Genomic DNA, 24,194 nt, shown 5'->3' with positions numbered 1-24,194 from the left:
AATTTTTAATAAATAAATAAATTTTTTTAATAAATAAATTAAATTGTAATTCAAATTTTGCCGGGTTATTTGATTGACCTCCTCCATTTTGTACAGTGCTGCCACTTTTTAAAGTTGGTAATAGTGTTTTTTTTTTTTTGTTCTTTTTTTTGCACATTGAGTTATCAATCTATGTATTTTGTGTATTCAATATATTCGCGAAATCATTAATAGAGAAGGGAGACAACAAAGAGTGTGATACAAATATAAAAATAGTGAAAAAGAAAGAGAAAAAAAAAATTGATAAACCAGCAGCAGGTATGCGGTGTTCATCTCGCAAACTTTGTTGACGATCGAACTCACAATTTGAACAGCACGAATGTCTACGAGTGCACAATACATATATATTTTTCTCTTCGTGCCACTGACCTGTACTCTCTCTCTCTCTCTCTCAACACATACACACGGTGTTTTAACAACTCCAAAAAACTTGCGAATATTTTCATCTCCCCTAGTCCCCTCTCTTTACCTTAATCAAAACAATATATAAAAAAATATTGTACACAAACATGACAAAAGTGTTAATCATTATCATCAATATTGTGTATTAATTTAATTTGTGTTAGTGTCTGTGTTATATATATTTTTTTAAATAATATATTTACTCATCATCAACATCAAGATTAATCGTTAATTTTTTTCGGTAACTTTGTGTGTATTCGCAATTTCGCATTTCTCTAGGCTGGGCCTATCACTGCAAAAAAATGGCCGCAAATTTGCAACACAAAAAATTATATTGCAAGTGTTTTATTATTTTTATATGACAAAAAAATTATAACCAGTTTAATTATATAATTATAATTAATATATTTTAAATTGAATAAATTTTAAATTTTTTTTTTCGATTTGTAATTTAAAAAATAGTGTTGTGACATTAAAATTGTCTGGGTCTCGGTCGATGACCATAGATAAATAATTATTAACAATGATTATTTAAAAAAAAATTTTAATTAATGTGACAAGTTATGAGTGATTGTTAATAATAATTTAGCAGAAAAAAAATATTTAAATAATTCAGTGAAATTTTTGTGGTTTATTTTAATTTTTTTGGAGCAAATGACCTGGTGAATAATATGAAAAAAATAGGATGACGATACTCATGATGGATGACGATGATTTAGTTTGTTTACATCGTCATAGAGGAATTTTTATTTTTTATCATAAATATAAACAAGTGATTATGAAAATATAAAAAAAAAAAAAAGTATATTTTTTTTTTTTATTTTTTTTTTTTTTGTTTGATTGTTTTTTTTTTTTTTTGAATAATTATTACAATGAAAATTAATGTAATAATGTGTGGTGGTACCACGAGCATTATTGTTTTTATAACTTTCATCATTTTAATACAGACGTCATCAATCGTTAATGGTAAACAATATTTATTTATTTACATTTTCATTTGATTCTTGAATTACCTGTTACAATTATTTTTCAACTAAATTATTTATAAGTTTTATATTATTTATAATTTTTTTAAACATTTCTTTTATTAGATTTTTGTTTATAAAAAAATTGGGTATACCCACGTGATTGTTTACGAAAATATAAAAATTTAAAATCAAAACAAAGTTTTTTTTTTTCTTATCTTTTATCAAAATTTAATCGAATTTATTTATCGGGTACAGTTAATTCAATTATTGATGAGGAAATTATTTACAATATTTTATTTATTTAGTAAATTAATATGTTTAATTAACAAAAAACAAAAAATTATATTTTTTTCTATTTGTTATTAATTTTTACTATTGAAATCGAAATTTTATTTTTTAGCTCTTTTTTTTTTTTGCGCTATTTTTATTTTGGTCAGTATTATCAGAAACTTGGCAACTTGAATTTTCTTTTTTTTGAAATTATTATTATAGTACATGTGTTTACATAACGATAAAAAATATGTATGTGTTATTTTATTATTTATTTTTTTTCTGTTATGTGGACTAAGATGACAATCAGTCAGAATGAAAAATAAACTTGTGAGATGAGTTTTCAAGTGTCTATATATATATCATTTTTATTTAAATTTTTTAAGATAAGAAAAATAATTTTAAAAATAATATTTCGTATAATAAATGTATGATTTCGTAGAATAATGTTTATTATAAACTTGACATGTTAATCGATCAATCAAGTCATGTTCAAGAAATATATTTATCGATAATTTACGAGGCCATTTGCCAATTACATAATACATTATAGCCCAATAAGTCTTAAAAATATAATATTATTTTATTTTTTATTCACTGCTTTTATTATTATTTAATTAAGACCATGAAAGTTGTCACTCCTGTAGGGGGTCGGTGACGTCTGATAAGATAAAAACCTAAAAGAAAAAAAAATATAAACATTAAAATAAACTTTAATTTTATCCTTTTATTTTTTTTTGCTCCAAAGTTATCAACTAATGCTCCCCTTTCGAGAACCATCTACATCAATCTTTATTTTTTTTTTCTTCTTTTTATTAATACAAATAAAAAAAAAATTTAAAACTGTTGAATCAGTGACGCAATTCAGGTGCAAAACTCATATATTTTTTTATATTTTTTTTGTGCGAATATCTTTTATTTATTCATTGTATGATTATATTTGTTTTTTTATTTAAAAAAAAAAAATATATTTATAATTTATTAATTCATATTTCTTTGTGTTGTTAATAACGATCGGTAAAACGTGTTTCATCTTTGCGAATGAGGACATATAACATAGTAAAAAAAAAGAAAGGCGAAGGACACATGATGAGTCTCTCTGACCTGTAATTTTTTCTTTCCTGATTTTTTTTTTTTGTACAAGCACCTTTTTGCCTGAAAGCACATAATATAATGCAGGATGTGATGAGGAGAAGGCATAATATAATACACTCATTGCTGCTTGAAAAAATTGATTAAAAAAACTATTTAAAAAAAATTATATACAATGAACTTGAGACGTAAAGAAGTCTTATGTACATTTTAATTTACATTTATGTTTTATTGTTGTAATATGTATATTGTATATGTACATTATTTTTTCATTTATAAATTTTTTTTAATTACATATTATATGAAATAATAATTATTATAAAAATATTTAAAAAAAGCACAGTGAAAATCATGGAAAACTGTGAAAAACAATTCCAAGGATTTAAATGATTTCTATTCAAGAAATTTGATAATAATTGTTCGTTTATTTAATTAAATTTTAGCGGTTTTTATTTATTTATCTATTTTATTCATTGAATATTTATATTCATTTTTTAAGTTGTATTTTTTTTTGAAGCTAGATTTAATTTTTAATTTTTAAATTTTATTTTTCAGGCATAAAATGCTACTGCGATATTTGTGCTGATGATAACAACACTTGTACAACTGATGGTTTTTGTTTTGCAAGTTCAACAAGAAAAGATGACACAATAATCCACGATTACAGGTAAAAAATCAATAATTAAAAATATAATTAATAATTATTTTCAAGTATTAATAACCCTAATCAAATTAAAATTTCATATATAAATTTTTTAAAAATATATATCAAAATACAATTAATGAATCGTTCTTTGGTTGAAAAAAAAAAAAAAAATTGTATTTGCGAATAGGTATACGGAATATATTCATATAATTGAAATGCTTTTGATGATGATGATGATGAAGAAGGGGCAAAATATAAGAGAAGATGAATAAAAAAAAAATGTATAAAGAATAAAAAAAATTCGTGGGTAATTGCCAGGAAGCGGGCGGATCGACCGGTTTACTTATTTTTTTAGTATTTTTTTCTTTCGCAAAATGAAATAGAAAGGGACAAAATAGTAGTAGGTGGGTATACGAAATTTCGTCGCGATCGATTGCCATATTTATACGTATTTACACAGAAAAAAAAAAATAATAATACATAAGTGAATTGAAAAATCATATACTCGCTAAAGCAATATTGAATTTCGTCTAAAAATTAATTAATTTATTTTATTTTCTTTGAATTTCAAATTTATTTTCCATTTATAATTAATATTTTTTTTTTCTACTGTCAATTTTGTCGGGATGGTTATAAAAGGGTGAATACACACTAAAATTCTGATTCATATTTAAACAGTTTTAATTATCGAGAAAAAATAATTTCTTTTTAATTGGATTTTTTTTTTTTTTTTAATAACTCATTTTAGATAAAAAATTTTGATGAATTTATTGTTGACATAATCTTGAAAATTTCATCATTTATTTTGCATAAAAAAATAGTGATAATAATGTATAATTATTATGAATATTATAATAATTTTATTGAAATGTTTTTGAAATATATTTATTAGTTTTTATTTAGTTAATTTTTAAATTTGTTATTGAATTTATCTTGGGATTTATTTGGATAATTTGATTAATTTGTTTGAAATTTATCGTGAAAATAGAAGAAGATTATTGTTTTTTTTTATTTTTAATATTATTATTTGATATGCAAGGCGATGTCTTGATCAAAAACAATGGTTCCCACCGCATTATCCACACCAGTGCAAAAACGGAACGAATGCTGGCGATATCTGCTGCGATACTGACTTCTGCAACGTCAAATCATTAATTACACTATCACCAAACGCAACCCAATATCATAAAGGTACACGTGTAAATTTGTCCCCGAGTTTAGTGTGCATTTTATCATCTTCAAACAAAAAAATAAAAAGACAATTTAAATTCCCAAATTAAACAGTAATTAAAAAAAAAAACAAATCAACTTTCAAATCGTTCATGAAACTAACAAAATTAATAACAAATTTAAATCCCAAATTTTCGATTCATATATTCGATTAACAGCACTTTTCATTAGTCATTTTAAAAAAAAATAAATAATTCTTCCTTTTGTTTTAAATTTTTTGCAAAGGTTTGTTAGGATTAATATTTTTTTCTTTTTTGATATTTATTTTTGAAAAAAGTTTTCCCACGATTTTGTGATTTAAAAAAATGAAAAAAACAATTCCCATTTTTTTTTTTGTGAGTCTTTGCATTTAACATAAGCATCATTTTTTTTCATTATTAACAAAAAACAAAAAAAAAATATATCCCGAATTTTATAATATTGCTTAATGAGAAAGATTTTTTTTTTTTTTTTGAATTTTCGTTGGAGAGAAAAAAATTCAACAAGCTCGTAAGGTACTAAATATAAATCCAAAGTGTTGCACGGTGTTTTATTTAATTTATCGTTGACCCAAATACCAGGTGTGATAATTTTTTGTCGGGTCAAATTGATTTGTTAAATAATAAAATATATAAATAATTTAAATATGTACTAATATTTTTTTTTGTAATTTTAATTATCCATTTGTCAAATTGCTATTATTTATATATGAAAAATAATTAAACATACATATACTGAAGATATTAATTAAATTTGTGGAAAAAAAAAAATGTTTGTTTTCGAATTGGTTAAAAACCAAAAAAAAACCAAAAAAGTAAATGAAAAGGTAAAAATACAAAAAAAAAATGTGGGCTTCAAGGTGTTTAGAGAAACTGACTGACGGTTCGCAGCCTGATCCACCAATCCTCTGCTCAAATGTTAAAAATCTAAACACAACAGTTGTCTTCGAGTGCTGCACAAAGGATTATTGCAATCGAGGTCTCAAACCCAAGCTGCATCCAATCGCCAGAGAAGGTACAGTCAACTGCCTTGGGATCTAAAAAAATTTAAAAAAAAAAAAACAAAATAAACAAAAAAACACAATATTAAATATTTAAACTTCAGTAAATGAAAAGTAGTAGCAAGCACTATCAAAATTACAGTATTTTAATATTCAAATTGATAATTTATTATTTTATTTTATTCTGAGGTTGCACAAGGCTCGTTGCACATCTATTTTTTTCTCTTCAAATTTCGCACGTTTTTATATTTTTATATATTAAATATTATTAATTATTCAGTTTTATTTTTGTATCATATTTTATTATATCTATGTATATGTTCTTTTTATATTTATTTATTATCTCTCCTTTGACTATTTAGAACTTTTTTTTTTTTCCATAATTTTCACTGCACATTAAACAGGGATAAAAAAAAACACTTTTCTCTAGCTATTTTACACTTTGTCTCTGTGTCTAACAGACTGTCTGTGTCGACAGACTCACTTCGTTTATTTTATTAATTTATTACTATTATTATTATTTAAACTGCATTTATCAATTTATCCATGAGTTGTCTCAAATAAAATTGAAAACAAAGCCTCTGAAGAAAAAAAAAAAAAAAAACCACTGTGTAGAGAAAAAAATATTATATAAAAATTTAATATATATTGCTTACTACGTCGCATGTGTGTTTAAAAAAAAAAAAAAACAACAACATGCATATTTATTAATTAAAAAAAAAAACGAGATTAATTTTTTTTCTTGCAAATTAATTATAATTCATCAGGTAAATCTGTTAACTGGTTACTGATTTGCTTGCATTTATTTATGCCAAGATTATTTAATTAAAAAAAAACATGTATTATTGCTTCAGATGCACTAATGTTTTTTAAAATTATTATTTATATATTTAGTCGTCAATTAACATATTAAATAATTAAAAAAAAAAAAGATATAATTTTTAAATGATCCATGATGTCACATATTGGTAGGAAAAAAAAAAAAAAAAAATGAATATTAGAAGATGAAAATGGAAAAATGTTCTCAGGTGTTACGATAAAGAAACAGTCTTTCCATCATCAGATTTCTCAGCTTGGTGCAATGATGATGGTGTTCACGGAAGCCCAGATGGCAGTGAATTTGTTATTGAATGTTGTCAACATGCCAATTACTGCAATCGTGATATCAAGCCTTTCTTTCGCCCACAAATGGCCGATTCATATCGCGGTATGCAAAATACTTAATTGATGAATCATCTCAATCAATGACAATATTTTTTCATCACAAAATATATATATAATAATATATATCGAGGCATAATCAATTATTTTTTTTATCATCAGAATCGAAATTTAGCTTTTGTCACTCGTCTGGGCTTGAGACTCATATGATTCAGCAAATTTTTTCATGTTCAACATTTGTGAAATTGTTTATTTGCATGTATGTCAAGCTGACAATGAATAAATTTAAAGCAATATATATATTACACGCGTTAAAAATATTACTCAATTTGGTCAAGTTAACAAGTGTAATTTGAAAATTATTTCTATTACAATTGTCGACATGTAAAATCACTGGCAATTGTTATAATAATAATAACGAGTTCGTTGTCTGTCTCGTTGTTTAATAAAATAATAGAAAAAATTAATTAATAATGTCAGCCTGACGTACTTGTGATTTTTTTTTTTTTTTTTCATTGTCTTGGTTTTTTTATATTTTCGAAAATAGTCATTCATCGATCAAAGCTTGTACATTTTTCGTTGGACAAGCATGGAATAAAACAAAAAAAAATGTATTGTTCACGTGCCACCAGGGAGCTCAAACTGTCATCTTGGATTGAGTATGATGGCTTACATTATTCATCTGAAATACAAAATATATATACAATAAAAACAACAAACAATTTGTTATATAAATGACAAAGAAAAATATCATTTTATGTCGCAACAATATGAATGCTTTTTGGTCCACAATATGCGTGTGTGTTTTTTCAAAAAAAACAAAATAAAAATGGTCGTTCAAACTCATAAAAATTCTCTTCATGTTTTAATACTCAAGGTGATCAATCATCCAATAAAGTTTTAGAAACAAAAATTGCTAGAAATCAACAGCATGTGGTTAGCAAAAAGAAAAAAATATTGTAGTTTTTGAAACAAATAAATTTTATCCTCGTTTTGGTTAAATTAATTAATCCTTTTTTTAACTGGCATTTTGTAAAATATATTTTTACAAATGTATTATCAAATTTGCATACCAATTATACAAATTTAGTCACGTTTTCAGAGTAACTTTAAATACCTGTTTTAAGTTGTTACTGAATATCAACCAATTAACAGCATGGTTTGTCAAAAATATCACGATTTTATTTTTAAAAAAATATAAAATTTGAATTAAAAAAAAAAAATACGATGAAAGAGAGCGAGGGAGAGGTAAGCAGTGATAAAAAAACCAAAAAAAAAAAAACCAAATGAGGTCATTAAATAAAAAAAATAAATAAAAATGATAAAAAAGTTTTTTTTTTGTAAACTTTCCTAATTTTTTTCTTTAAATAAATATTTGTTGAATTTATTTTTATTTTTTATCTGCATTTGTATTAATTGCCTTCAACGCTTTTGTCTTGCTTTATTGCTTGTATATTTTTTTTATTTTTTTAATGCATGAACTGTGAATAGCTTACAACTTGTGTCTCTTTGATTAACAAAAAAAGAAATAATAATAAAACATTGAAAAACATTAACTGTGGGAAATAATTAAAGTATTTTTTTTTAATTTTTAAATTATGTATTTATGTAAATTAATAATATTATTTTTAATGATAAAAGTAACGTCAGCTGGTGGTGTTGGAGCATGGTCAACATGGAAAGTTGCATTGACAATAGCACTACCAATATGTGGTATATGTATTGTTGTTATGATAATATATCATGTTCATTTGAGTCGTCAACGACCAGCAAGACATTTTCCTGATGATTCAATGGAAGCACCAGATCAACCAATTTTGGGTGGTGTCACTATCAGAGACATGCTTGAAATGACAACAAGTGGAAGTGGTTCAGGTAATAATTAAATGTCTCTTCAACATTTCATGCATCAATAATAATTTATTCATTTATAAAATTCAATTTTCAACATCATACATTTATCCCAGTTTAATTTATTTTTCAATTTACATTTTATTTAACCTGTCATTTATATATTTACAGTTGGTTTACCACTACTTGTGCAGAGAAGTATTGCACGTCAAATACAACTTGTTGAAACAATTGGAAAAGGTAGATTTGGTGAAGTATGGCGTGGAAGATGGCGTGGTGAAAATGTTGCTGTTAAAATATTTAGTTCACGTGAAGAAAGATCATGGTTTAGAGAAGCTGAAATTTATCAAACTGTTATGTTAAGACATGATAATATACTTGGTTTTATTGCTGCTGATAACAAAGGTAAAATAATAATCAAATGTAAAAAAGAAAAACAAAATATATATTTATTTAATTTTTAAATAGATAATGGAACATGGACACAACTGTGGTTAATAACTGATTATCATGAAAAAGGTTCATTATTTGATTTTTTAAATCGTACAACAGTTGATGTTGATGTTATGATTAAAATGGCACACACGATGGCAACTGGTCTTGCTCATCTACATATGGAAATTGTTGGTACACAAGGTAAACCAGCAATTGCACATAGAGATCTTAAATCTAAAAATATACTTGTCAAAATAAATGGTACATGTGCTATTGGTGATTTGGGTCTTGCTGTTAGACATGATGTTATAACTGACACTGTTGATATACAATTAAATAATAGAGTTGGTACAAAACGTTATATGGCACCTGAGGTAATTATAAATTTAACAAATCATCTGTTATATTGTTTATGTATTTTTTTTTACCTCATAAATATAATTATTTCTATATTTGTTTTAAGGTTCTTGAAGAGACTATAAATATGAATCATTTCGATTCATTCAAGAGGGCAGATGTTTATGCTCTTGGATTAATACTGTGGGAAATATCAAGACGATGTAATGTCAGTGGTATGCATGAAGAATATCAACTTCCATTTTATGATGTTGCACCTTCTGATCCTACTATTGAAGAAATGCGAAAAGTTGTTTGTATTGATAGACATAGACCTACTATACCAAACAAATGGTGCACCATTGAGGTAAGCTATTATTAATTAAATAATTTTATTTTTCTAAATTATATTCATATGCAATTTATTTGTTTATTTATTTATTTATTTATTCATTTATTTAGGCACTTGCATTGATGTCTAAAGTCATGAAAGAATGCTGGTATCATAATGCTGGAGCTAGACTAACAGCACTTAGAATTAAAAAATCAATTGCCAGTTATATTGCGTTGAACGGTATAAAGTGAGATTTTATTATTTAATTTATATTATTTAATTTATTGTTTAATTATTAATCAACAAGTGAAATAAAAAAAAAATTACGTTTACGGACAAATTGTCTTGATTAAATTTTAAATTATATCATTGATTATTAAGACATTATTCAAATTTATTTTTTAAACAATTTAAAATACTATGATAATATTTAAAATAATCATTTATTAATAATAAATTTATAAAATTTAAATTTAAAAATTGGGCTAATTAATGTCTTGACGAATAAAAATTTTATCATCTTTTTTAAATTGTCTCGTTGTTGAGACAGTGAATATCAATTTTCGCATAATTTTATTTGACGAATGATATGTTTATCTACTTTGAGAATAATCGGTTGTTAATCACGTTTTAAAAAATTAATTTAATGATTCATTTTTATATTTGCTATAACAGCAAAAAAGCTCGACTCTTTTTGCTTGAAGCAAACTTTTTTAAAACGTGATTTAATAATTTAACAAAAAAATAAAAATTGATAAGGAATTAAAAATAATTAAAAAGATAAGAGTTTGTAATAAAAATTTATGAGAATGCTAGTAATAGAATAAGTGCATCTAAATTAAAAAGAAAAGAAAAAAAATTATAATCGTTAAATCTAAAAATAAATCTATTTTCGAAAATTTAATTTTTTAATTTCTCTAATGATAATTCGATTTAAAAAAAAAAAAAGAAAAGTGTTTTTGGTGATGACGAAATTAACATGACTGGATATTGAGTGAATGTAAAAAAAAAAAATAAATAATAAGAAGGAAATTAAATATGGTAGCTGGCTATTTCAAGCACCAAGAACGAGACTGATTATTCCTTCAGTGTTAAAAAATATAAAATTATTTTTTTTTCCATTATCAATTGACCGATTACTCTCAATTAATATACGACGATTAAAATTAAGATAAAGTAACAAACAAATTACTCGTAAACGTATTTTTATATAGTTTTTCATTACCATCAACTGAAAATTATTGTAGTAATTTTTATTTCTCAAATATTTATAAATTATACTCAATGTTAAGCCCAGCTATTTTTCCACCGAGTAAAAAATTAATAGAAAAACAAAACAGTGATCCCATATGTTTTTTTATCCACAAAAATAAAATTTTTGTGGATTGCAATTCACTCAAAGACTGATAATACCCACATAGATCATAATTAATAATTTTCTTCATCATAGCTCAAATTTTTAAAAATTTTATAAAACCAACAATAGTTATTAATAATTGTTTGTAAAAAGTCCCTCTTCAAACATTCCTGTTAAACGTAGGTTAATATAAAAATACGTAACTATTATTAATAATTAATTATCGAAACAAATGAAATAGTTTAATAATCACATGTTTTTTTTTATATCAAATGTGATTTGATAGAATGACTACTACTAGTACAATCTCTTGTGCCAATTAACAAAAATAATACAGTAAATTGCTCGTCTGTAGAAATAATAGCTGGGCAATTAATGAACAAAAAAAAACATGATTAACAATACAGTCAAACTGCCAATTTATGAGTTAGTTTTTTTTTAAAAATCTTCACACAAACACAAATAAAAGATAATAATAATAGTTTATAAATATATGTTTTAAATGAATTTTTCTTTGGTTAAATAAAACCCGACTGTACAAAATCTAAATCGTTGCATAGTCAACGAATTAAGTAAAATTAACAAATACGAATATAAAAAAAAATATACAAATAATATTATAAGTACTATTAGAGTGATATCATTAACTAGTTATTTTATTTACGTCATGTCACAGTTGAAAATGTTATGAGATTGTGAATTAAACACAAAAAATATTTAAATAATTTGTGAAAAAATAAATACAATTGTTACGACGTTAAAAGAAATAATGAAAATAACAGCAACAAAAATAATAGAAATCAATGTATGATAAAGTTGAGCAAACACTTAGTTTATTATTATTTAAATCTGATTTAGCTATTAATATAAAATAATATATATTTTATTATAATTATTATTCCAAGACATTTTTAAATGCGCTGGCCACAATGAAGGAAGAAAGAAAAATGGCTGTTTAATTCAGCGCATTTTTTAAATATCAATTTATAATTGTTTTTTAATTTATTGAATCTTATATATGACTTAAAGAATCGTCTTGGAATATACTGAATGATACAAAAAAATTTCGTACTAATTATTGAAATTTTAGAAATATATTATTGGTTTTTATTTTTTATTTTTTTTTTTTTTTTTTATACTGTTGTTAATTGTATTTTATATTTGAAATTAATTTTGCAGCTGATATGATTTTTATAAACTGCTTTTTAAAAACAAATGATACAAAAATAAAATTATCAATTGGACTATCATGTGTATGATAAAACTGTAAATAATTGTGTAAATGATTTTGAAAGGATAAAAAAATAGAAGATAAAACAAAAGTTAAAATGAAAAATAAATTTAAAATAACTGAAATTAAAATAAATGGGTGGATATTGTGGTTTATCGTTTAATAATATTATTTTCTTATGGAATTTGAGAGAGAAAAATAAAAAAAAATTAAAAGTTTGATACAGCTGAATTGTGTGAATTTAAAATGATCAGAAATTTAGTGGATGAAATAAGTAAAAAACAAAACAAATGTATTTAAAAAAAAATAAAATAAAATTGATCAGAATCAATCACCTACAAAAAGCCATAGTAAGCCTTAGATTGCGCAAAATATCATATTTTAATCATGTTGTACTGACAAGTGAAGAAAAAAATTGTAGAAAATAATATTTAACAAAAAATTTTGATGGAACGAGACCTGAATGATTAATAAAAATACAAAAAATAAAAATACATAATTAATTAATAACTAAAGAGGATAATTAAAAATATGAAATTATTTCGATTGATTTCGATTTTGATATTTGGTGAACAGAGGCATACCATCAAAGCTGTTTGATTAATTTAATTTTTTTTTTGTTCAATTGAAGCTCATTTTCGAAACAAATATTATCTCTTGTGTGTAAACATACTTAGAATTGAATAGCTTGATACGATGATTATACTAAATTGTTTACTAATAATTAATCCGATTGACTTTTTTTTTTTTTTTTAAATTTGTAATAATGAAATTTGAGAAAATAGCTGTATTCAGTAATTTTGTATGAGCGTAAACGTTCAAATGATGAAATATTATAATTATTTATATGTTTTGAAAACAATCTTTTGTATACAATTCTAGATTTCTTATTATTTATTTTTTTTTTTTTAAATAAAAGAAACAAATAAAAAAATTAATCGAAAAGGTGTTTAATACTTTTTTGACTGTGTCTACAAAAGTCGTAATTTGCTACTCTTCACAGCCTCTGTGAGGAGTGACTTATTTGAAAATAATCAAAATCTATTTTTTTATTTAAAAAAAAAAACCATATTAAATCTAAAAAAGAAGATAATACAAATAAAAAAATCCCTCATCAACCTTCAAAATTATTTTTAAAAAAAATGAACAAAGTTGAATTTAAAAAAATTCAAATTTCTCGATCAATTTACTATTTATTAATTCAAAAAAAATTTTTTATTAGTGCAAGAATAATTGTACAGAATAACATACATTTCCGGGTAATAATTCCTAATAATGTGTGTCGATCCCTATTGCATTGTCCACGTTCAATAATTTTCTTAACACTTGAAATTCATAAATTAAAATGAATTAATAATAATCAAAATAATAGTAATAATAATTATAACATTTAATTTTATTTGTGATTAAATATTGGTGAAATCATTAATGGGGTGACAGAGAGACTAGTGACTTCATTGATCTTCTGGGTTTAAAAAAAAAAAAAAAAAAAAACAAATTCATTTTGCTTTTTCATTTGCAAACAAAATAATTTAATTATCATTGTTATCATCGTGACCCGGTCTTGATTAATCTCACTGTTTTATTATTATTTTTTTTATAAAAATAGAATAATTTTTTTTTTACAAATTTGATGGAAAGGACATGTGTTAATTGTCATACATAGTTGGAAAAAAAAAAAATGTAACCATCACACGAAAAAAAAAATATTATAATATATATTTTTCCATTTTTTTGTTTTTTTTTTTTCATTTTTTTTTTTTTTTTATAAGAAGGATATTACATTAATCAAGCCAAATTAATTGGTTGCCTCTTGATATTTAAAAATTTTATTTGAATTTAAAAAAAAAAAATATTTTTGATGATATTTTTTTAATGATAAACAATCAATAATTTTATTTATTTATTTATTTGTTTTTTTTTTCTTTTTTTTCATTTTTAAACTTATGATTTTCGTTGATTAATAAATAAAGAATAAAACGAAGATTATGAAAAAAAAAATTTAAATATATTTTATGTTTAAATATATAATAATAATAGTAATAATAATAATAATTTGATGATAATATCGATGATTTTTATTGATGACAATTGAGGCATTAATTATATATTAATTATAATTTTTTTTTGTTTTTTAAATATAACTTTTTCATTGTTTATTTTATTTTGTAATTTTATTTTATTTTTTTTTAAATATCAGGAACATTTTGTTTGTATTTTTGATTTTTGAATATTATATTGAATGATAAATTAATTAATGCTCTCCTGCCTTGATTCTTGAACAAGATAAACTTGGGATCCAGGAACAGTTGATGTTGTGACAAAACTACGATGTTTAGCACGAATCAATGATAAATTACTTTCGGCAAAATCAGCACGATCTTCAGCAGCTTCAAGTTCTCTTTGGAAACGACGTACTCTTGTAACACTTTGTTGAGACATGCCTTCTTGTTCTTGAACTTGTCTCTTGTAAATGTTAACTTTTTGTGATGTTTTATCAAGTGCCTCTTGTAAAAGTGCAATATTCTTAGCATCCTCCTCAACTTGAATCATAACTTCCTTAACACAACGTTCTTTTTTACGTAATATTTTAACAGTTTCAGCATGTCGACGTTTTTCTTCATCAAGTTCCAATTCCAAATCACGAATCTATATTAAATTTAAATTTAAAAAACCCATTATTATATAATTATACAAAATTTTCAATTGATTAATGATTTTTTCTGTTAATTACCCTTGCTTCCAATTTACTGATGATACGTTTACCACCAACAATTGCATTTGCTTCAACTTCTTCAAGACGAACAGACAAATTTTTAACTTCAATTTCAAGTGATTTTTTAATTGATTCAATCTTGACAATACGTTCTTGTTCTTCATGAAGTATTTCAACAGTATGTTTCAATTCATTTTGAACACGTTGATATCTTTCATCACTAACACGAAGTTCTTTTGTAACTTCTTCATAATCACCAGCAAGTGTTGTTAATTCTTGTTCAAGTTTTGCCTTTGATGAGACAATATTGACATTTATTGTTGTCAATTCATTAATGCGACTTACTGATTCTTCATATTGCTGCTCAACAGTTCTCTTTGCACGTAATGCCTATTTAAATATTCAAAAAAACAAAAAGAAAAAATACATTTAATTTATATTTTTCTGATTTATTATTATGTATTTATATAATTAAATACTTACAGATTCATAGTTGCCACGAACTTCCTCAACTTCAGCAGTCAATGATTGAAGACGGCGCTGGCTGATACCCAATTGATCTAGGGTCACTTGCAATTGACGTTGAATCTCGTCATAATGAGCTTGAAGTTCCTAAATAATAAAAAAAAAAAACAAATATAAATACCTAATATTTGTTATTTAAAAAATAAAATAAAATATAAAACTTACAGTCAAAGTGAGTGATTGTTTCTTGATTGTCTTTTGCAAATCAAGATTATTTTTATTAGCAACATCAAGTGAAAGTTCCATTTCAGTTATTTGAATTTGAAGCTTTTTCTTGATACGTTGAACTTCACTCTTCAATTTTGTTTCAGCTTCAACAACACGAGCATTAAGTTGTTCAATCTCAATGCTTGTCTGTTTGCTATATAAATATAAAATAAAACATAATTTTTAATTCATCAAGATAAATTTATGCTAGATCACAAACTAAATCACCAATGTCATTACAAACGAATCAAAATAATTATTTTATATAAAATTAAATAAATGTAAATTAATTAATTACTACCTCTTGTCGACAAAATATGTGCTTGATCTTATTTCAAGATCTTTTAATTCTTTGTGTAAATCATCAAGTGGTGCTGTTAATCTTGCTTCTTCATCTTGAATTGCACGAGTTCTATCTTCCATCATTCTTTCATGATCTCTATCATCCCATAATGTTTGTAATGTTTCTCTTTGATATTTTCTAATATCAGCAAGTTCAGTTGTCGTTGATAAATTTCTCATTGATTCTGTTTTTAATTCAAATTCAATAGCTTTTGCTGATTTACCACGTAAACTTCTACCATGATCAAGTGCTTGTTTAACTGTTTTAATCATTTCATTATTTCTAACTGATTGTACATAAAGATCAGACATTGTAACGTCACTTGGAATTTCTTTAGCACGTCTATTTGATGATGAAGATGATGATGGAGTGTCTTTACTTGATGGAACAATATCTTTTGTCACGTGTGTTGCTTCAACAGCTTTTTTCAGACTAAAGTCCGATCGTTTTGCTATCTTTAAAATTTATTTTAATAATTATTTACCCAGGCAAACAATAAATACACTTGCCAAATTATACTTTCATCTAATTAATATATTATTTTTAGAATTATTACTAATATTTTCATCTAATTAATTGCAATTTTTTAATTAAAATATAATTATTATGGAATTTTTTTCTTTTTTATATAAAAAAATAAAAAAATAAATTTATAATAATTGAAAGAGAAATATATTATTCACACAATTTAGTTTACTGACGAATGATTAAATGACCAAACAAGAATGGCTGGCAACTTGTACAGCAAGGTACAAATTTAGACTTAGAAAAGGTCAGCCAGCCAAGTTGCCCGCACCAATCATCATCTTAAATTTTTCCCCGGCGCTTTCATTCTATCTATCCCCACTTGATTTACATACAAATAAATTGACTTGAATTTTTTCCTTTTAACAAATGCAATTTTTAAATAAACATTACTCATCTTTAAATTGAAAAAACAAATAAAAAATAAAATAGACACAATTTAAAAAATTGAATTAAAAAAAAATACCTTAAAATTAGATATATGATCTTTAGCATTATCTTCAGCTTCCATGGCATATCGTAAAAGATCATCAGCTGTATATGGAAGTATTCTTTTTCTTTCCCATATTAATGCACCATCATTCCATGGTAATTCTGGTAATTTTGGATTTTTAACAATATTACGTTCTTTTTGATCCATATAATCAATCATTGGCTGATAATAATTTATTCCATATTTATAATTTTTTTCATAAACTGATGATGGCTGATGACGTTTCCATTTTGTATCAAGTGGCATATGTGACAATGGCACATCACCCGACATTATTTCCCGAATTTATTTATTAATTTATTCCAAAAAGTGAAAAACAAATTTAATAAATCCACAAAATAATTGAAAAAAAAATAAACTAATTCACAAGGAAAAAACTTAATCAATTGCTTTATAAAAGGATCTAAATCTATAATTAATTTTATTGAAAAAAAATAATGATTGATAATGGAAAGAACTTTTAACTCGCACAGATGATAAATGATAATTGTCAAGATGCAACTGATCGTTTCAATCTTTTGTAGTCTTTTTAATCAAAGTATTAGCCCATCATTAAAATAAGAACAACCAATCAGCACTAGTAATAAGTAGATCATTAAGTTCTTGATGATTGTATTCTTAGTGGCTAATTGTACTAGATTATTTTCTTGGAGATGACGAGAATTGCCGAGGTAATAAATCGAAGATTTCCGATGCTGACAGATCGATTACTTATTAAACTTTTTTGGCTGACGATTGATTGATCATGATGTCGATATTTATATTGTCTATTTTAAATGATCAATGATCAATCTTCATCACCTCTATTTTAATTATCCAGTTTGTAAATTAACTCTTGGCATTGTTGTTTTACTTTTATTTATTTAATTTTAATAATCAAATAATTTTTTGATTAGTAATATTTATTATTTGATTGATTGATTGATGATGATGATGATGATGTTGGTCGTTGATTTATAAATGACGAGTGACATAAAGATGTGTCATCATGATAAAAATAAACAATCTTTCGTCATTGATGTTTGAAATTAATTTTAAATTGATTCGTTCATAATGAATTCAAAGGTTGATGTTTGTAATAATAATATTAAAAATAAAAAAATAAAATTTTTTAAAATATTAATGATTATTATAATGACTTACCGAATGATCTCAATTTCTTCATCTTTCTCAGCAAGACGACGATCAGTCTCGTGACGAAGTGTACTAATCTCAGCTGACAAACGTTGTGAGCGTTGTTCCTCGACCTTGCGACCCTGAAAAATAAATCAATACAAATGACAATGATTTATTGATGTTTATTAACATATATTTTTATATTATTTAAGAGCTTAATAAAAACTTACAGCTTCAGCTTCTTTGTAAGCTGCTGCAAGCTCTTCACGTTCATTTTCCAAACGACGAAGTTCAAGTTCCAATTCATGAAGTCGACGATTCATGTCAGACAATTGATTCTTGGCTTCATTCAAATCATCTAAAAAATAATTATTATATTATTAATAAATAATAAAAAATTATGTAAGTTTAAATTTAATAATAAAATTAATACCTCCAAGTTTCTTGTTTTCACGTGCAAGTTGTTCTTTCAAATCACGTGTTTTTTCAAGTTCAGCATTACAACGCATGAGTTCTTGTTGTTTATTACGTATATCACGTTGACTCTGTTCATAGAGTGTTACAGTCTCTTCAAGACGTGATTTTAATTCAATATTGACTTTTTCAATATGTTCAACACGCTTTTGAAGTTCCCGAGCAGTTGAATTTGCCTATGGAAATTATTGAAAAACAAAAAAAAAAAAAACAATATAAATATAAATATTTAAAAATTGTATTAATTAATAATTACCTTTTCAAGATCAATTATGAGAATTTCAACTTCAGATTGAAGACGTGATTTTTGTTTTTCAAGATTATTAATCTTAACAAGTAAATTTTCAATTTGTTCTTCTTGTTCTTGTATACGTGATGAATATTTACGACGTATTTCTTCAACTTCTTCAGCACGAGCAGCTGCTTCAGTTTCATATTTGGATCTCCAAATTGATACTTCACCATTTGATTTAACCAATTGACGTTCAAGATCAAGACGTGCTTCTGATTCTTCTTCCAATTGTACACGTACTGATTCAAGTTCAGTTTCAATTTGATGAAGTGATGCCTCTAATAATTGACGACGACGATCTTCATCTTCAAGACGACGACGTGCATCTTCAAGTTGTCCAACTATTTGAGTTTTAGTGTAAACAATACTCTCCATATTTACCTAATTATAAATAATATTTTATTTTTATTGTTTAAAAAATACAAAATACAAAATTATATTTTTATATTTACCTTTAGGTCTTGTACTTCTCTGACCAACTCAATATTTTCTTGTGATAAACGAGTCTTGTGACTTGTAATATCAACAATTGTACGATTGAGTTCTTCAATCTTAATATTAAGTTCCGAAACATGAACTTCAAGTTTTTCAACAGTTTTAACTGATAATATTTTTTCTTTTGTTATTGATTCAACTTGAGATAAAAGCTCATAGACTTCTTGTTGAAACTTGGCTTTTTCCTTGTCAGCCCTTGATAAAAATATCAAATAAATTAATCATTTTTATAGACAATATTAATATAAAAATTATGATGATGACAATGATGACAATGATGATAATTTGTTTACAATAAATTTCATCCGTCATTTTTAAAATCAAATAATTAATATTTAAGATAATTTTTTATGTAGGTATATTAATTTGATGATAATAATGTTGATAATATTAATGATGATAATGATGGTGATGAAGAAGAGTGTAAGGTGTCATGTAATATTGGTGGGGATGACTGGTAACTGTGTACTAATATGGCGTGCCAATCGTTGGGGTTGAGCTTTGCTTAGCGTACAAGCATCGCAGTTAAAAATAGTCATAAGCCAATGAGACTTGACTCACTCAGTTTATCTCTCTATATATTTATTTAATTTAAATATTTTATAATAATAAAAAAATAATAATATAATTTTTCATAGTCATTATATTTTTCAAACAAAGTGACAAGTTATTATTTGAAAAAATAAAAATTAAATTGTCAAATTTAAGTACAACAACATCAACAACAGGTTGATCATTTAAAGCACCTGGTATTTTAATTTAATTTTAAATTGCATCATCGACCTCTTTTACATGTATAATATCCATCAGTCCAATTAAAAATATCATTTTTATATTTATTTAAAAATAAATAAATAAATATAGATATTTAAAATAAATTCATGTATTTTTTCTTTGAAATTTTTATATTTAATAAAAATAAATAATAAAGAAAATTTATATTAGTAGTTTTAATAGCAATAACTGTATCTTAATAATAATTTAATATTTTTTTTTATTATTAATTTACAGAATTTTTTTTAAGCAGTTAAAAACTATGTTTAGAAAAATTTAAACGAGCTTTTATTTTAGGTTGTCTTTTAATGTCTACTACTGTCTGTTTGGATTCAAGCCAGTCGCCAAAGACATAATCTTAACGTTCAAAAAATAATAATTAAATGAATAACCATGTGTTTGTGTGTAATTAATAATGATGGTACAATGATAATGATTTTAATTAAGAAAAAAAACGAAAAAAAAAATTCAACAAACCTGGCACGAGCTTTTGACAGCTGATCAATTTGATCCTGAAAATCAATAACAACTTCTTGATGTTTTTTACGAAGATGATGAGCAGTTTCTTCACTCTCAAGATGAACATCTTCAAGAAGTTTACGGAGCTTTAAAAGCTCAGTATCTCTTTTTTTATTAATTTCAAACTAAAAATTAAATGAAAAATAAAATTTAATAATAATTTTTAATAATGATAAATTGATTATTAATTTACCTGAGATTCAGCACCACCTTCGGCTTCTTCAAGACGTTCAGATAATTGAATTACTTGAACACTGAGATCAGCACGTTCACGTTCAATCTGTAATTCAAAAAAAAAATATTTATAATATTTATTCAAGTTATTTTTTTAAATAGAAGAATTTTTGTTTTTTTTTTTTTTTTTTTCAAATGAATAATGATGAAAAATGTGTATTTAATACAAGGCGTTTTGCCATCGGCCAACCTGACGTCAGGGTTCCTCTGGTAACACCGTGAATAGCGCGGTCTAATTTCGGATAGGCACGTCGACTATATCCGGAGCTTTATTCATATTACAAACGAGCTATTTATCGAGTTAAGAATGACTTGAATTATTTTTGAAAATTATTTTTGTTTACAATTATTATCAATATAACAAAATTAATTATCATAACAAATCAATTTATTTATATTTGGCTATTATTAAAATTTATTTTTAATATTATTTGATTGTTTTTTATTTGACAGTAATGAGTTTATAAAAATAAAATTTAATTTTTTAATTTAAAAATAATGAAATATGTTTTATTTTAAAAACTAAAAATAGTTACTAAATATGAGCTGGACATTTTCAGAGCTATTCGTATATTTTTTTTAAAATTTTTTTTACATTTCCCCCACTGAGTTTCTTTTTTTATTTTAAAAAAAATATCATGTTTTTCTTGTAATTTTGAAATTCCACAATTTAACATAAACTCTAATCCAAAAATAATTTTCATTACTCTGGAAATATTATAACGTTCTTTCTCTGCTTCGTTTGCTAGCCAAATTTTTTTTTTTTTTTCATTTTTATATAAATAATTTTCGAGAGTTTATAATATTTTTGGAATATAATAAATTATACTTACTCTCTGGCGTAATTCTCTCTCGGACTCAAGATCATCTTGAAGTAAGCGAATTTTGTCCTGAAAAAAAAAAAAAACTTTAATTAAAAAAACGAGGGAAGATATAAAAAAAGAAAAAAAAATAGTTTTGTAACATCAGTTAAAGATCCAAGAGTTTTACGTAATCAAAGATAAAAATATCTTTTTTGAGGTGCAGAATTTAGTTGTATAAAATATCTAGTAAATTGTGTTAATGATTTTTTTTTTTTTTGTTATTTATAATTTTTCATGTCAGTATAAAACATTGAACTTTTTTTAACAAAATAGTTAATGACATTTATACCTTACATTACGAATTTCAATATGAAAAAATAAAAATAAAACATAAATAAATAAATTTAAACAATGACGTTTTATTCGTCAGACTATTTTTGGTCCTGGCAATTTGATATCGACAGTGTTGCACTTAACGATTTTGGCACAAACATCCCTTTAATGGTCACTGAACTTTAGCTTTTTTTTTTTTTTTTCATCTTCACTTTCTATTCACTTTATTTTTCCTTTATTTAAATATTTAATTAAGCACACAATTTTTCAAATCGAGCTAAATAATAAATAACCAAATTAAAATGATAAATTTAAAGATAAAATTAAAAATAATCCACTCATCTTATCAGCACTTTAATTGAGTGGTTTCACTCAATAAAAAATATAAAATAAAAAATAATTTTACTAGACAAAATCTATTAGTAAAAAATCAAATATATTTAATTAATTTTTTTTTTTTTTATCATACCTCAAGTCGAGAAAGTGCAGTAAGATCGGCACTGTATTCAATGCTGACATCAGCCGATCCTCCTCCTCCTCCTCCACTGCTGCGATAAGTATATTTTGAGGTTTTTGCAACCGCTGAAGACGACATTATTATTTATTGATGTATTTTTTTTTTAAACAATCAATAATCACTTTTATATAATAAAACTTTGATTCACTTAAATTGTTCGTTAAACTTTATTAATAATTTTTTTTTCCTTCAAATTATCAAAATTTTATTATTAATCAGGTTTCAAACACACCGCCCCTGTCGATTCTCCTCTCGCTGTCAAGAAAAAAAAAAAAATATAAATAAATAAATATTTAAAAAAATGTTTAATTTATAAATTTAAAAAAATTTGAAAAAAAAAATGTATAATATTTTTTTTAAAATGATATTGAATGAGCTTTTTTTTAAATATTTATTTATTTTTTTTTTTTCATGTAAATTCTTTTGACTTTTATGATAAAATTTTTAAATTTTTTTCAAAAATATGTAAGTTTGTTTAGGAACCGTTATGCTTTGTTTCTGAATATCCTCGTCGATGTTGTGTCGTTGGCCAACGAGTTCGTATCTTCTTCTGGGCTTTTGGTGCCGACCAGCGCCCTACTCGTAGTGCGCGTACCGTCGTCGTTCGTATGTCGCGCCGGCAACTATCATACCATCATTAAAATAACTAATCACGCAAGCGCAATAGATCAAAATACATTTTCCTTTTTTTTTCAAAATAATTTACCATCAAATTAACGCATGCGTGCTTTGTAAATTATATTTATTCAAATATTTAGATATTAGTTTCTCATATTTTTATTTATCAAGTTAAATTTTTAGTTGATGATGTGCATGATGGCCAAAGTACGAAGTAGAGACATGTAAAATTTGCTTTTATTTTTTTTTTTTATACATTTTATTTTTGATCTCCAAAAACATCATGATCATGACTGAGCTTTTATGTGTGTCTTCTTTCTCATTCTATGGTACATGAAAAAGTAAAATAAAAAAAAAAAAGACAAAAACTGATGTCATCACAATGTCATCAAGTTTAGATTAATGGAATTTTTAAAATTACTTTCTCTCAATCAATGTTGTTATTATTTATAAATTACTTTTTTATTTTTTATTTATTATTTGTCGCTAAATTGATAAATAAATAAATAAAAATGTCATATTATTTTTGGAACAAGCATAATGACTGTAAAATACTGTCAAAAAAATATTATGATCAATGACTATTCTATTTATGATATTTAAAAAATTAATTAATATTAATTTGACATTTTAATATTTATGTGAAAATTTTTATAAATAAATTTTCATTTATAAAATTAAAAATCAAATCTATTTTAAATTTAATTTTAAAAATCATAAATTTATTTTATTTTTATCATTTAATTTCTTTTTTTTTTTAATTATAAATTTTATTGTATTTTATGAAAAATAATATTTTAAAAAATTTTTAAAAAATTTTCGTAATATTTTCGTAATATTTTCTTCATCTCCCCCACTTTTCATTGAGTGTCTATAAAA

General features: G+C 24.1%; 3 protein-coding genes across 5 annotated transcripts; 1 reads left to right on the top strand and 2 right to left on the bottom strand.

Annotated features, from left to right (window-relative positions):
• The first annotated feature begins 194 nt into the window (after positions 1 to 194).
• Positions 195 to 12,561, top strand: LOC122860334 (TGF-beta receptor type-1). Of its 3 annotated transcripts, none has more exons than XM_044164117.1 (8): positions 195 to 1,407; positions 3,327 to 3,438; positions 6,655 to 6,833; positions 8,429 to 8,662; positions 8,810 to 9,043; positions 9,107 to 9,447; positions 9,537 to 9,776; positions 9,872 to 12,561. In XM_044164117.1, the coding sequence occupies exons 1-8, from the start codon at positions 1,314 to 1,316 to the stop codon at positions 9,992 to 9,994; spliced, it is 1,557 nt and encodes a 518-aa protein (XP_044020052.1). In that variant the 5' UTR covers positions 195 to 1,313; the 3' UTR covers positions 9,995 to 12,561. The 3 variants fall into 3 exon arrangements, with proteins under 3 accessions (XP_044020052.1, XP_044020054.1, XP_044020053.1); XM_044164119.1 differs by lacking the exon at positions 6,655 to 6,833 and adding an exon at positions 5,486 to 5,640; XM_044164118.1 differs by lacking the exon at positions 6,655 to 6,833 and adding an exon at positions 4,457 to 4,608.
• A 1,236-nt stretch (positions 12,562 to 13,797) lies between these two features.
• LOC122860332 (paramyosin, long form-like) lies at positions 13,798 to 23,342 on the bottom strand. Its single transcript, XM_044164115.1, has 14 exons — positions 23,181 to 23,342; positions 22,650 to 22,952; positions 21,878 to 21,934; positions 21,004 to 21,090; positions 20,769 to 20,935; positions 19,475 to 19,712; positions 18,987 to 19,403; positions 18,690 to 18,906; positions 18,487 to 18,614; positions 18,284 to 18,396; positions 15,738 to 15,933; positions 15,531 to 15,659; positions 15,066 to 15,437; positions 13,798 to 14,980 (listed from the first exon to the last, which is right to left on the bottom strand). Exons 2-14 carry the CDS (start codon positions 22,773 to 22,775, stop codon positions 14,582 to 14,584), a joined length of 2,646 nt encoding a protein of 881 aa, XP_044020050.1. The 5' UTR covers positions 22,776 to 22,952; positions 23,181 to 23,342; the 3' UTR covers positions 13,798 to 14,581.
• On the bottom strand, positions 16,077 to 18,260 carry LOC122860333 (paramyosin, short form-like). The gene is made up of 2 exons (XM_044164116.1): positions 17,114 to 18,260; positions 16,077 to 16,577 (listed from the first exon to the last, which is right to left on the bottom strand). The coding sequence occupies exons 1-2, from the start codon at positions 17,411 to 17,413 to the stop codon at positions 16,077 to 16,079; spliced, it is 801 nt and encodes a 266-aa protein (XP_044020051.1). The 5' UTR covers positions 17,414 to 18,260.
• Positions 23,343 to 24,194: the final 852 nt, after the last annotated feature.

The sequence above is a fragment of the Aphidius gifuensis genome, linkage group LG1 (genome assembly GCF_014905175.1).
Source record: "Aphidius gifuensis isolate YNYX2018 linkage group LG1, ASM1490517v1, whole genome shotgun sequence".
Lineage (NCBI taxonomy): Eukaryota > Metazoa > Arthropoda > Insecta > Hymenoptera > Braconidae > Aphidius > Aphidius gifuensis.
This window is presented reverse-complemented; position numbering and strand designations above follow the sequence as displayed.